Genomic DNA, 13,825 nt, shown 5'->3' on the forward strand with positions numbered 1-13,825 from the left:
CAACTCATTCTAAGCCCGCACTTCGGATAGCCGCTCCAGCGAGTATTGGTGATTCTGGACCAGTCCTCGGGCTTTAAGACTATGACAATCCCCCGGCCAGCAGCCTGGCCCCCTTCTTCCGTATTCTCTTCTTTCCATCTTCAGCCTTCCGTGCTGTGTCACTTCGCAGTTCTGCATAGAGGCTTCGTTGATCGAGGCATCCTGTCGTTTTCACGCACTTAATACTGACGCCGGTCGTCGAACAGATCTTACTATAACGACTAATACATAGCCTTCTTATTGCATTGAGCCCCCGGGCAGGAGTCAGATATCGGGAATAACTGATAGATTCGCAACATGGCTGATACACAAAACCGATACTACCCCCTGGACTCTTCGCTGGCCCGGAAGCACAGGGGGAGACTTAATCCTATAATTGAGGAGGATAGCGACGATGGTATGGTTCAAAACGGAGGTCGCAGGACGAGACGCGCTGGCAATGCCCAACTCAAGATTGAGGCATGGCTAACACCGATGAGCGACCACTTCCCTACACCAAGAGGAATGAACTATCTTTCTGCTCCTATTCTCCCATCATCACCTTCAACTGACTCGGCTGCCGACACTTCACCAACCACCTCCAGCAACCCCTGGAATCGCCATAGTGTCGCCACCGAGGCCACGGAGTTCGAGGACCTTTACGATGTGACTGATGATGAAGAGGATATGCTCAAGCGAAAAGCGTCTGCTAGGTCGAGGCAGGTCCCTACCAAGCAACCAACCCCGCTTGTCATTCCAGCAACACGCGACAACTCTGTTGAGACGTGGTCTGCTGTGGACAACATGAAGAAGTCGATGACTTCTCCAGTCCCTCTGACCCCTTCTGTCAAACTGACAATGTCGCCTGCTCAGATGGAGTTCATGCATGAGCAGCATGCAGCAGAGACACCAACCATGTCAGCTCCCCCATCATTGGATGGGAGTTTGACTTCTGAGCAGCTCGCGGCTATGAGTGCCCCGCCCACACCCATAATCGGTAATGAGGATTCAAACACCGAAGATGCTTGGGCTGGCGTTCAACTACAACCTGGCGCTCTTGCTACCCTCCACGCCCTTGCTAGTGGCGAGGAGAACCTCCATGAACAGCCATCTCAAGTTCTTGAGGTGCCTGAACAACATTCTGTCCAGCCAACTGTTGAGATGCGACAACAACCACTGCGACTCATCACCAGCTTCCAGTCGCAGCCAGCTATCAACAGAGCCTTCTCTCCCAACCCTAACCGTCAGTCTCTTGCAGACTTGACAAAGCTTGATATTCCATCTCCAGGCGGTTTCTTCTCCGGTCTATCTCCCCGAAGCCGAAACACATGGCACATGCCCTCCAAGTCCCCCGAGGATATGCCACCACCTACGTCCACCACCGCTGAACAGTTCTACCGATGTCCCTGGAACATGGATGCTTCGGTTCCTCCTGTCCCTAAGCGTAAGGAACTCGTCGAGGACTTTTATCGTAGTGTCAGGTTTACACCCGCCCCCACCGGGCCCATCGTTGAGCAAGTCGTTGAGCTCAAGGAGGAGGATGACTTCTCGGACGACATGCCCACTGCTCGACCCGTCTTCGAGCACAAGACTGCTCCCTCTACTGTCGACTCCGCCAACCCCCCAGCTTCACCCCAGGCTGAGGATGCCCCCACCGAGATTGTGGTCGACTACGATCCTGAGTATGCTCGCAAGCAACAAAAGGAGGCTCTCTCCCATTTTGATCGCACTGAGCTTTGGCTCATGGCTCAACGATCTTACCTTCGTGGTGTTCAAGATGAGTCAACCGAGGACGGTGGTGGGCTCAACACCATCACTGAGGAGGCTGAGGAGGAGATTGAAGCTCCTCAGATTCAAACTGAACTTCCTCCCCTCAAGGTTCAGTTAGAAACTTCCATTGTTCCTGTCAAGAAGAGCGTTCGTTTCTCCAACCTTGTCTCCACATCTGATCACCCCAAGCGCCTGCCTTCCATGCTCGTCCGCCGCGAGTCTGCCTACTATCGGGCATTTCAAGACTACATCATCCGCATTCAGCGCCAGGATGTGTTTGTCCACCAGCTTGCTCGATTTGAGGCTATCCAGGCTCAGCGCGTTTCCCTCAAGGAGTCTCATCGCAACCAGCTTCTCGGCAAGTACCAGCTCAGCGTCGTTCCCCAGTCCGCCAAGAAGAGACTCAGCGCCAATGTTGCTCGTGGAGATGATAACATCATTGACGACCCTGAGAAGCTCCGCCGAGAGAAGGAAGTTGAGGCCATGAACCAGATGACCGTTGCTGCGTGGCACGTTGCCGCCGTGAAGATGCTCAACGGTGGTCGCCTCATCTCTGCTCCAGTGACCAAGCGACTTGCTCGTCTTTCCCGCGCAGCCCCTGGACATGGCGGCACTACTCGCGAGCGCGCCAGAGTCCTTGACTTGGGCGGACAGACTACCTGCGACTGGGCGTGGCACTGCGCGCTCCAGTTCCCCAACACTAAGGTCTACACTGTCACAACCAAGTCTATTCGTCAACTTTCCAACTGCAATGTCCGTGGTCCCCCCAACCATCGACAAGTTGCTGTTGAGAAGTTTTCTCGTCTCCCCTTCTCAGACAACCATTTCGATCTCATTTCTGCCCGAGAACTTCACAGCATCCTCAAGCTTTTTGGTGAAAACGGGGAAGACGAGTGGGACACCTGTCTCAAGGAGTGCATGCGCGTTCTCAAGCCCGGTGGCTATCTTGATTTCTCACTCTTGGATTCAGACATCATCAACGCTGGTCCCGTTGGACTGGCAAAGAGCGTTGAGTTCGGCTTTGCCCTCAAGACTCTCGGTTATGACCCTAACCCTACCAAGCTTTGGCTTGGTCGCCTGGCCCGTGCCGGCTTCCAAGACACTCGCCGCATCTGGATGTGTCTGCCCATGGGTGCCAGACGAAATATGTTCAAGCCTCCTACCCCTCCTTTGAAGGACAGCCCTAATGGCCAGGATGTCAAGACCTGCCAGATGGACGCCATGGTTATGGGAAGCAGTGATGATATTGCAAGCGCTTGCAGCATTGCTGGCGGCTGGAACTGGGAGCGCTGGCTCCTCCGTTGTGAGATGGAGAAGGTTGCTGGTGAGCTCCGACTCGCCGATACTACTACTACTGGAGCTGCCATGGAGGAGGCTGGCAAGTGTCTGGATGGCGTTGCTGCCGTGTTCGAAGAGGGCCGAAACTGCAAATCCGGCTTCCGAATGCTCAACGGTTATGCTCAGAAGCCCAAGGCTGGTACTGAGACCATCAAGATTGCTCTCTGTGAGTGATCTGCTCAACATTGAAGATTCTCTTTTGTCAACTCGCACTCGCTCGACACTTTTCACACATAGATGAAGATTTATTTTTTGGGATTGGATATAGGAAGGGATACAATAACTAAGTATGAGAGACGATGTAGGGATGCGTGATGATTTCACGCGTAATGGTGGGTGGTTAGGTTATGTTGCATGTGCTTGGCGAATGGGTTATGGATATATCATGTTATGTGCTTGCAGATACCATTGTAAATAGTACAGAACATGGTGTTCGGATCCTACTTGATGGAATGAAGGTTTCCTTTGTATGAAGATTATTTGAACAGGAATAAAAATATCGATAGGAACAAACACAAGTTAATTATACAGCTCAAAACCAAAGACGCAGTGTTACTCAGCAAGTCAGGCCAACATTTGAAAGTGTGATATTGGTGTTCTGAGACAATGATTACTCAGGAAGAGAGCTTCCAGTCTAACCTACCTAGGTAGTTTATATAATGAAGGAAAAATTAAGCATAAGCTATTATATCCCAAGCTCGTATAAGATGTGAAGAACAACTTTCGGTGCATTATTCGTGAATATTTGGGACAATGCGTAACTAACTACACACTATATTGAATTATGTCGTCAAGGAGCTCTATTAATATGTTGAACATGCCTTTGCCCTAGTTGAAGTACTTATTATGAATATTGAAAAAGATATTAAAGATCAATTCTTATTAAGGTGTCGTATAATGGACGGAACTATTTGTTACCTATTTATAGTCGCATACTCTTGCTATAATTTAGGGTAGGTCATAATATCCCACTAACTCAAGGTACGATGTAGGTAGCGGCAGACTGCATAGTGTAATACACCGTAGTATAAAATAAAATGAAAACTACAACATAAAGTATCTAGCGGCATAGTGCATGTTAAAATAATCTCCTATTATTGTCAATCGTTTTGCTGCCTACTTGTCTATTGCTTTTCTGATACACTCTAGTTCAGACCACTCATCAATAAGGCTAAGGCCAGAAGCAGATGGATGTTGTTCTGGAAAGGGAAAGGCTGGGCGGGCAAAAAAAGGGACCCACATTAGTCGACAGCTTCAATCGAGTACCTAGCTTCATGACCATCATTGACGACTACACGGACGCCTAAAACCATCACCACCAAAGTCAGTCGACATATCACATCGGTTCGATTCGTCCACGCTCGCTCCGAAAACAAACATTCGTAATGTCGAACAACAACTGGCAGGAGGAAGCCATGCGCCGTCTTCGGCAGATGCAGCAGGCCCGTGGTGGTGTTGGAGGAGGTGGCCCTCAGATGTCTCGAGCAGCCGGCGGTGCACTCTTCGGCGGTCTGCTACTCGCTGGTGGTGCTCTGTTCCTGTCAAACTCCCTATTCAACGTCGATGGTGGTCATCGAGCCATCAAGTACCAGAGGCTGACTGGTGTGAGCAAGGAGATCTACAACGAAGGTGCGAGAAAACGAACTTCGGAGGATTCGGCTCAGACACTTACTTGAGCAAACAGGAACGCACATCAACATCCCTTGGTTTGAGACACCAATTGTGTACGATGTCCGAGCAAAGCCACGCAATGTGGCGTCTTTGACCGGAACCAAGGATCTGCAGATGGTCAACATCACCTGCCGTGTGCTCTCTCGTCCACAGATTGATGCTCTGCCTCAGATCTACCGTACACTAGGCACCGACTACGACGAGCGTGTGTTGCCGTCTATTGTCAATGAGGTTCTCAAGAGTGTTGTTGCTCAATTCAACGCTAGCCAGCTCATCACACAGCGAGAGAATGTTGCCAGACTGGTTCGAGAGAACCTTGCTCGACGAGCTGCTCGATTCAACATCCTCCTAGACGATGTATCCCTAACTGTAAGCAAATGCTCCCATACTTGAACAAGAGCATCTAATCTGACTGACATCCCGCAGCACCTTGCCTTCTCTCCCGAATTCACAGCTGCTGTCGAGGCTAAGCAGGTTGCCCAGCAAGAGGCCCAACGAGCTGCTTTCATCGTCGACAAGGCTCGGCAGGAGAAGCAGGCCATGGTTGTCAAGGCGCAGGGTGAGGCTCGCTCTGCTGAACTGATTGGTGAGGCCATCAAGAAGAACAAGGCCTATGTTGAGCTCAAGAAGATCGAGAACGCTCGATACATTGCTGCTCAGCTCCAAGAGGCTGGCTCTAAGAACAGACTCATGCTCGACTCTGAGGGACTTGGTCTCAATGTATTCGACAGTAATGACAAGAACTGATCGGATGATATGGAAGGATGAGCTGTGAACGAGGAGAGGTGCTTATGGATTTAATGAACTCTCCACTGTATGTCTACCGAAAGGGTTGTACTATTAGGAATAATGAGGTAGAAAAAGTCGAACTACCAATTCTGCTCTGCTGCAAACGATTTCATAGGATTTGGTCTTGATTCACGAACGACAAGTGAACCACTGCAGATGCAAACTACGCGAAACACTAGTTGAGTCTCGAAACTCCGCTCTTAACACATAGACACGAGTAAGTAGGCATCTAGGTAAACATTGCATCTTCAACCTTAGTAAGATCGTATTCGCTGAAGCGTCTGACCATCATGAGCTGCAGAACTCACAATAGGAAGTATTGAGGTATAGTAGGTACCTAGTACTTAGTAGGTATCGCCGAGGTAGGCAACAGCTCCAGTCACTGCAAGGGTCACCCCTCCCCCTCCGTCAGTGTTAGCCCACAACCCCACCATGAATCCATCGCGCTCAGTCAGCCCAACAGCCGCCATTGCTTTGACGTTTACATCAGCCTCGCGTACTCGAAACCTACGCGACACTTTCTTCTTTGCTCTTTGCAAACTCTTGTAATTTCCCTCGAACACACAACACCCTGGTTTCTCACCACAACCGCCAAAATGTTGATCAAGTAAGTCACATGTCGGAATTTTGACGTCATACTGGCTGGGAAACATGGGAGCAAACTAACACTGCGATAACTAGAGTCCGCACATTGACCGGCAAGGAGATCGAGCTGGATATTGAGTCGGACTACAAGGTAAATCTCGAAAGACGGCGGACAATAGAAGCGGAAAGATCTCAGCTGATCACTTGTAGGTCTCCCAGATCAAGGAAAAGGTCGAGGAGAAGGAGGGTATCCCGCCCGTCCAACAGCGACTTATCCATGGCGGCAAGCAAATGTACGTTCTCATACAAACTTCTGAACGAACATCATGTCTTTCAGTATACTAACGTACCGTGTCTAGGACCGATGACAAGACTGCTGCCGAATACAATCTCTCCGCTGGTGACACTCTCCATCTCGTTCTCGCCCTTAGAGGAGGACGATGGATGGCATAAACACATCGAACGAATATTTGAGCGAACATAGTGGAACTCATCCCGACTTAACGAGTTTGTCGCTCGACAACCGAGGATGACGAGGGATCACTGTACTAGGTGGAATGACTGAGCACAGTACAACAGCTGTTGAACCCACGGGATCATGATGTCGAGTCAGCTGGAGCAATCATGCGCGAACACTGCTGCTAGTATCAAACACTTTCAGAAGACAAGGTGATAATACCAAAAGATACGATAAAGTTATTCTCATTGATTAAGCATCCCGTTTTAGCAAGCCTGGCTATGCTCATCTTCCGCTTGTCGTCTTAGTGTTATCATACATATCACAAATTGGCACACATGCGCCAACCTCGATATTCCATTGTATTCCCAGTCTAATTCCACGATTTATGGACTATTTATCCGTTATCATTGTTGCCATTCGCTTATCGCCGTTTGTTTCCTTTGCTATGGGCCGTTATACACTGTACTCCTATATTGTAATGGGGTTGAATATTGCCCCTGAAATAAACCTCTCCACAAACCGTGTCAAATATAAAAAAACAAAACCAGAGAATTGTTTGTTTGGATCTCAAGCTCTCTTCTTAGGCTTCATGAAGACATCCGTAGCCTTGCGCTTGCGTGGCCCGATGCCCGGATTTGGTCGTGTATTTGTGAGACGTGTAGGTGAAGACTGTTCGGTCGGCTCGGGAGACAGAGATATTTGTTTCTGTTGAGGGGTAGGAGATACCGACTTTCCAGCTGAAGAGGCCACTCTGGGCCGTGAAGATGTTGTAGTTTGAGGCTTAGGACCTTTATAGCTGTTGGAGAGAAGACCAGTACGTTTGACCTTGCTTGTAGATTCGCCGTGGCCAGCAGCAGGCTTCTTCAGAGGAGACAACGATACGTGAGACGAGGCCTTTCGACGGGGTACCGGCTGTTCATCGTCAAACAGATCATCCCCATCTTCAGAATCAGAGTCCGAGATGTATTGCGCCCGTGCCTCATGGGTTCGAACTGCATCAGAGACTGTTGGTTTCGGTGGCGGAGGGAGCGGAGGTCGGATTGTTGGCTTGGCGGCTCTCTGATAGTCGCCCACCATAGCTGCAGGTGCCTTGCGGAGTTTTGTGATAGCATTTGATGCTTGTGTTGGCCTTGACAATGCGCCGTGGATACTGGCAATCTCCTTTGTCTCTCGCCGTACTTTGCGCATGACGCTTGCACCGTTGTGAGTCTTGGTACGGCTTCCCCTATTGAAAGCGAGAGTGCTACCATTGGGATCTCGCGCGCCAAATCCCCAAGCCTTCTTCGGACCGACTCTGCCTCCTCGGGGCAGAAGTCTTCTGTCATCGACAATCTTACTGGTGTTCTTCTCCTTGTCCTCCTTGAGTCCCATGAGAGCATTCTTGAGCTTCGCCTCACTTTCCAAAAGGGCCTTCTGGTGATCAGACTTGTATTTCTCATAGACGCGATACCATTTAGTTGGGTTTGGTGGTTTGTATGCCTTTTGCTTGACTTCCATAGGAAACTCATGCTTGATAAGCTTCAGCCACACCTCGCCTGTCTCGCCCTGGATTTGAGGGGAGTTCAGTTCGATAGTTCGTAGTTGCTTCGCGTTGTCGATCTTGAGGAGAAGGAGGCGGACGGCTTTATAAGGAAGATAGTCGCCAACACTGTCGAGTTCGCGGATGTTTTTGATGCACGCCGCAGTGGCAAGTTCCAACAGAGACTTGGGTGGCATCTTGAAGCTCGGGGTAAAGTGTCGAGAGTTCGTTCATACGTTTCGTAAGTTCATGCGATCCTTATGGTGTTATATGGGGAGATATGTAGGAGGGTTCTGTTATAAATGTAGCAACGCCCGAGTAGCAGTGTTACAGTTGAGGAGTAAGACGATTTAAGGAAGGGTTATATAAGCCAGGGGGTAGCACAGTGGAGGAAAGAAGGGTGATTAAGTGTTGAGTCCCTTGGAAGGGCAGCCGAGCATCGCTATAAAGAAAGCGACAGCATCGTAAATGTGTGATGTTCCAAGAGAGTCGAGATCTTGAAAGCGTGCTCGAATGTCAAAGGAAGCCATTGTACCAGTATCCATAGGTAGGCACTAACTTACCTTGATAAGTTAGTAGTCTGCGACGAAACCCAGGGGGCCCCGCCCGGGCCTCGTTAGGTAGTCAGCATCCTCGCTATTTGAGCATCACCTTTGATCACCTCAATACCCGTTCCTCCGACAAGCTACATACATGCAAGCTGATATATAAATAGAATTCTTACTAAAGAGTAACAAAGGCGATTCAGTTCCCATGATCCAATCAGAGCTCCACACCTCTCGTCCATATCAATACCGTGTACATATCTCCATTTCGGTACTGTACTAAGCATAAGACAGGCTTTGCCATAAGCGTGCCTGGCTACCTGGGTCTCCACTCAAAGACATCATTCACAAGCTGATAGCCATTCCCTGGGGCGCGCGAATCAACAAAGCGCATACAAAGTCCTTCCTTTCTGTACAGAGAGATCCTAAACTTTGGAAAAACCTACATATCCTATACGTTTTGCACACAGCACCTATCTAAGTTCCTCCGACTTGTCGCATCTCCAAGTATCCCTCGTCCTGCACAACTTCGACCACCATCATGGCCAATTCCTTCATCAAGCAGGAGCCCTTCATCAAACCCGATCCCGAGGCGTCTGGCTCTCCTGCGCAAGTCGATGAAGAAGATTTGTATGAAGATGCCGGTGACCTCGAATTCTACGACAACAAGGCTCCCGCCTTCGAGCAACTCTACCTCGCGCGCGTTCCTCGATACATGTGGGAAGCTTGGTCTAAATTGACGGAGCGACTCGGCGACAACGATGAAATTCAAATTGGCACTCTGCGAACATGGACTGAAGCAAAGCCCGATGGCAGCAAAGATGTATGCATACCTGATAAGACGACGGCACCATACTGATATACATAGACCAAACTTCGCATGCTTCTCTCCGCCAACTGCCCGGAGCATCAGGTGCTGCCTCGCGAGTATGACCTAGTAGTCCAAGAACACAACGTTAGCAACCACTTCATTTTCAGCGAGGAGGATTTGCCTGGCTTCAAGGCGCGAAGCAAGGCGCGACAAGAGGCTGCCGATGCTGGCATCCCTGCCTCATTGTTGAGGCAGAAACAAGGAAACAACAACGGAGCAGAACGGCCGAGCTACGACCGTAGGAGCCGTTATCAACCATACTATCGAAAAGCTGTCCCGAGTAAGCTTGGTTTCGCATTGCCGTGCCACGAATAGGTGCTAACAAAGCATTACAGAAAAGACAAAGGTCTTTGGCAAGATTGCCTACGATGTCCGTGTTGAGCCCCACGGCAAAGATGAGGAAGAGCGGGTGCTTCAGCAGAAGATTCTGGATGCAGAGGCGAACAAATCCAAGGTCCAAATCATCAGTCGACACGCAGCTTCAGCCGTAGTGAACCCTGGAACTACCCGCGCCGCCGAATTCGGAGATAGCTTCATCGTACGTTTTGTTTCCGTACAATCTTTCATTCTCGGTTATGTTAACAAAGGTCACAGAAAAATATTGCTGCCACAGCCAAGCCAAAGAAGGGCGAGGTGTTCAAGGCAGCCCGTATTCCAGAGAACCAGCTTCTGGATCTCATTTTCGATTGTTTCCGCCAGTATCAGTATTGGTCGGTGAAGGCTTTGCGACAAAAGCTTCAGCAGCCCGAACAATACCTTCGACAGGTGCTCGAGAAGATTGCTGTTCTCAACAAGAGTGGCCGGTTTGCTAACCAGTATTGCCTGAGCGATGCCTACCGCGACAAGGGTGGCGCAGAGGCCCAGGAGGCTGCTGCTGAACCTGTTGATGACGATGAGGACGATGCGGAGATGGAGGATGTGTTGCCTGTTTCCTAGTATCAGCATCGACGGACCTTTTAGAAGAGGATAAAAAGGGGCAAATATTTCACTTCAAGGATAACGAACGCAGGATATCATTTAATGTGGTGTTCGAAGGATTCAGGGTAGGGTTTTTAGAGCGACGATACCCTTCTAGTCTTATAGATTACCAGTTGTAATCAATCATCATCTAGCGAAATGCTTTGGGAGCCGTGATTCGCTCGTCAACTGAAGCTATCTTTATTTTATCCGATCTGAGATTGAACTTGGACTATAGCATTCTTGGCTGGGCTACTCTCGCACTTGGTTATCGATCCACTCACTATTGTTCTACATCATAACTACCTACCTACGTAATAACTTCCCCGCAGTAACCAATGCACTCTAAACTGGTCGGAGGCGAGGCGCTTTCTGATCGTTATAAGACTGGAGTAGCTGCTGTCTAAGGGCTGGAATCACCTACTTTGCTTAGATGTATGCATTCACATACGCTCTTCTCCTCTTAATCACCAGAACAACCCCGCTTATAACCAAGGCTCGAGACAACATCTACTATCCGACCTGTCTCAAGATGCATCTGGTATTCGACTTTGATGGCACAATCACCCAAGAAGATTCTATCGGGGAGCTTGCTCGCTCAGCTCTCGAGATACAGAGGAATAAATATGGCCATGACCTCCAGACTTCCTGGGACCAAGTGGTTCAATCCTATGTTGCCGACTACAGACACTACAAAGACAACCATCCATCACCAGAGGTTACTCGAACATCTGTGGATCATGAGATCGAATTCCTATCAGGAATGAAAGACGTGGAAGAGACGTCTCTACGACGTATTGCTGACTCACGCATCTTTGCCGGTCTAGACGCTGAGACGTTGTCGCAAGCTGGTGCTGACGCTGTCAAGGCCGGCAGAATTAAGATCAGAGATGGATTTACGGATCTCATAACCCTTGCAAGACAGAGGGGCTGGGATGTGAGTGTTATATCGGTCAATTGGTCCCGGGCCTTTCTACGAGGAGCTCTTTTACCGCATAAAATTGAGGTTATTGCCAACGAACCGGCTTCAGATGGAACGATAAAAGGACCAGAATTTTTCGAGGGGAGAATGACCAATGTATGCGAGAAGAAGAAAGCTTTGAAACACATCATCAACGAGAAGGACGGGGAGGTGATTTATTTTGGGGACTCGACCACGGACATGCAGTGTCTGCTTACAGGAGGAGTAGTCATATCGGACAACGAAGAGTCTTCCTTACTAAAGACTTTGAGAAGAGTCGGCATTGAAGTGCCACATATTGGAGAGAAGAGAAATGGTAAAATATCCTGGGCGAGGAACTTTCGAGAAGTACTGGATAGTGGCTTGTTAGAGGCCTGAGGCTCAGTGTAAAGTTTCCGGTTTCTGAAAGAGACCTATATCTCTTTGTTGTTGGTATTAATAGCATCTGGATGTACATGGTATTCTTAACATCAAAGCGTTTGACAAAGCGTGCATGCCTGGGCTCAACACCTCCAACTGTGATGACAGCCCTGGGAGCCCACGGACGCTTGCCGAATTAAGTACCTTTTAATATATTTGCGTTTCCTAGTCCATGTAATATTCACATCGGATGCGATCACTGAATGCTTTAAAAGGAACTTAAGTGAAGCTGGTCCGCCACCGCACATGATGTGTTGTTTTGTTCTGGAATTACTTGTTCATGCATGTCACTTGTCACAATGAATCAACAAACAGAGCTTTGATGAACATGAGAACAATTCACTCTTCCGGGACAGATATAAAAGCGATAAAATGCTCGATTTATGTCAGATTTCCTCTCCTTGATCAGGAATCCCTCACCACAACCTCCAAACTCTGCAAAAAGATCATTAGTATGTGCGTCTACGGTCGAGTCGTTTTTAAATGCGCCCACGAGCGCTGGGGCATCTGCGTGAAGCAATGCCAAACAGCCAAAGACTTCCGTGATGGAAAGTTAAACCATGACTGTGTCATCAAGAAGCCTCATGTACCGACTTCGCGGAGGATACAGACAAATTGCAACAAATGTATCACCCTGGATGGCAAACTCGACAGGGCAAAGAAGAGCATTGACGATGTTAAGCAAAAGCTGAAGAGGATAGAAGAGAGGAAAATCAGAAAAAGAAATACGGAAGAAAACAAGATCGACAACAGGAAGAAAGTGGAAAAGAAGGATGAAAACAGGGATAGTAATGAAACAAACTCCTGGAGTTTTGGGACGGGACTTGGGAGTATTACCGAGGAGAGCGAAGTTGAGGACGAGTCTTCAAGTGATGGAAGTAGTCAAGGCAGTTCACAAGTCACTAACACCTGAGAAGTGTATAAAACAGTGAAGCTGAATCATCAACTGTCGGAATGTATGGAGGAGCCCATTAATACTTAATTGAAAGCCTGCGACGTGTCTGGCTCCCCATAACTTCTCAGATATACGACTATAATAAACCCCCGATTATCTGCACCCACCCACTTATGATCTTCTATACGTAAAGCTCGGAATGTGACAACCGAGACGACCATGATTGCCAGCGTTCTTGTAGTCTATATCCTTGTAACTCTACCTCTTATCATCTTGTTGGAGTGCTGACATTCTGTTTATTAACCAGCCTATCCAATGATTGCTTTGTACGGCTGTCATTGCTAATATCGACCAAGATCAGAGTTCGTACAGAACAACATCTGATATGTTGGGCAGCAAGACTGAAAGCTTTCTTACCGTAAATGGCTATGAGTGCGAAGAACGAGTCCCGTGATGTTGGATGCATGTCACTCTATCCGAACCTGCGCCTCAGTCTTTACGCCCGAGATAAACCCAGAATGGCAGCTCGCTAATATCGGGCTCTCAGAAGAGGAACCAATCCGGCTTTGTCACCTGCCCCCGGATCTAAGCCACCTCCGATCCGCTCCGTGCGGGTCCGTCCCGGAGACTCAACCGCAGTCTTATTCGCCGATCCGAAGCCGGTTAATGGGCCTGTCAACCGTTTCCTACTTAAACGGAAATACGCAGCGAGGCTGAGGGATCTATCTCAGCCCTCGAAGTGGTCCTATGACGGCGGTATGCGTTGCCCGAAACCCTCCATGGAGAGTTGGGCTCTCAACGAGCAAGGCACCCTTGTTTGGGGGCTGAAGGGCAATGTCTTGGCAGTCAGCGTCCAGGACATTTCGACAATTCATAAACAAGCTTGACCCGCCGCTGGACGCTCAGTAATATTGCGTGCATTGCATACTTAGGGGTCAAAGACCAGCTAGTTATATTCTTCTCGCTTAAGGAGTGCATTCAGTACCTCCCCACCAACACTATCAACTCAATCTCAACGATTTCAGA

The 13,825-nt window shown here is 48.9% G+C and overlaps 7 protein-coding genes; 6 read left to right on the forward strand and 1 right to left on the reverse strand.

Moving 5' to 3' along the window:
- Positions 1 to 336: 336 nt before the first annotated feature.
- Positions 337 to 3,300, forward strand: FFUJ_01309 (related to verprolin; the record flags this gene model as incomplete). Its single annotated transcript, XM_023580161.1, has 1 exon — positions 337 to 3,300. One exon carries the CDS (start codon positions 337 to 339, stop codon positions 3,298 to 3,300), a length of 2,964 nt encoding a protein of 987 aa, XP_023424247.1.
- Positions 3,301 to 4,511: 1,211 nt separating this feature from the next.
- On the forward strand, positions 4,512 to 5,544 carry FFUJ_01308 (probable prohibitin PHB2; the record flags this gene model as incomplete). XM_023580172.1 has 3 exons in its annotated part: positions 4,512 to 4,755; positions 4,811 to 5,166; positions 5,224 to 5,544. 3 exons carry the CDS (start codon positions 4,512 to 4,514, stop codon positions 5,542 to 5,544), a joined length of 921 nt encoding a protein of 306 aa, XP_023424248.1.
- A 638-nt stretch (positions 5,545 to 6,182) lies between these two features.
- On the forward strand, positions 6,183 to 6,624 carry FFUJ_01307 (probable ubiquitin-like protein ubl1; the record flags this gene model as incomplete). XM_023580183.1 has 4 exons in its annotated part: positions 6,183 to 6,193; positions 6,268 to 6,322; positions 6,382 to 6,464; positions 6,531 to 6,624. The coding sequence occupies 4 exons, from the start codon at positions 6,183 to 6,185 to the stop codon at positions 6,622 to 6,624; spliced, it is 243 nt and encodes an 80-aa protein (XP_023425556.1).
- A 574-nt stretch (positions 6,625 to 7,198) lies between these two features.
- Positions 7,199 to 8,347, reverse strand: FFUJ_01306 (uncharacterized protein; the record flags this gene model as incomplete). Its single annotated transcript, XM_023580194.1, has 1 exon — positions 7,199 to 8,347. The coding sequence occupies one exon, from the start codon at positions 8,345 to 8,347 to the stop codon at positions 7,199 to 7,201; it is 1,149 nt and encodes a 382-aa protein (XP_023424249.1).
- An 889-nt stretch (positions 8,348 to 9,236) lies between these two features.
- FFUJ_01305 (related to transcription initiation factor TFIIF subunit) lies at positions 9,237 to 10,502 on the forward strand (the record flags this gene model as incomplete). XM_023580205.1 has 4 exons in its annotated part: positions 9,237 to 9,518; positions 9,564 to 9,846; positions 9,902 to 10,104; positions 10,161 to 10,502. 4 exons carry the CDS (start codon positions 9,237 to 9,239, stop codon positions 10,500 to 10,502), a joined length of 1,110 nt encoding a protein of 369 aa, XP_023424250.1.
- Positions 10,503 to 11,055: 553 nt separating this feature from the next.
- FFUJ_01304 (uncharacterized protein) lies at positions 11,056 to 11,862 on the forward strand (the record flags this gene model as incomplete). The annotated part of the gene is made up of 1 exon (XM_023580216.1): positions 11,056 to 11,862. One exon carries the CDS (start codon positions 11,056 to 11,058, stop codon positions 11,860 to 11,862), a length of 807 nt encoding a protein of 268 aa, XP_023424251.1.
- A 370-nt stretch (positions 11,863 to 12,232) lies between these two features.
- Positions 12,233 to 12,817, forward strand: FFUJ_01303 (uncharacterized protein; the record flags this gene model as incomplete). The annotated part of the gene is made up of 1 exon (XM_023580228.1): positions 12,233 to 12,817. One exon carries the CDS (start codon positions 12,233 to 12,235, stop codon positions 12,815 to 12,817), a length of 585 nt encoding a protein of 194 aa, XP_023424252.1.
- Between the last annotated feature and the right edge of the window lie 1,008 nt (positions 12,818 to 13,825).

The sequence above is a fragment of the Fusarium fujikuroi genome, chromosome FFUJ_chr01 (assembly GCF_900079805.1).
Source record: "Fusarium fujikuroi IMI 58289 draft genome, chromosome FFUJ_chr01".
NCBI classification, from domain to species: Eukaryota; Fungi; Ascomycota; class Sordariomycetes; order Hypocreales; family Nectriaceae; genus Fusarium; species Fusarium fujikuroi.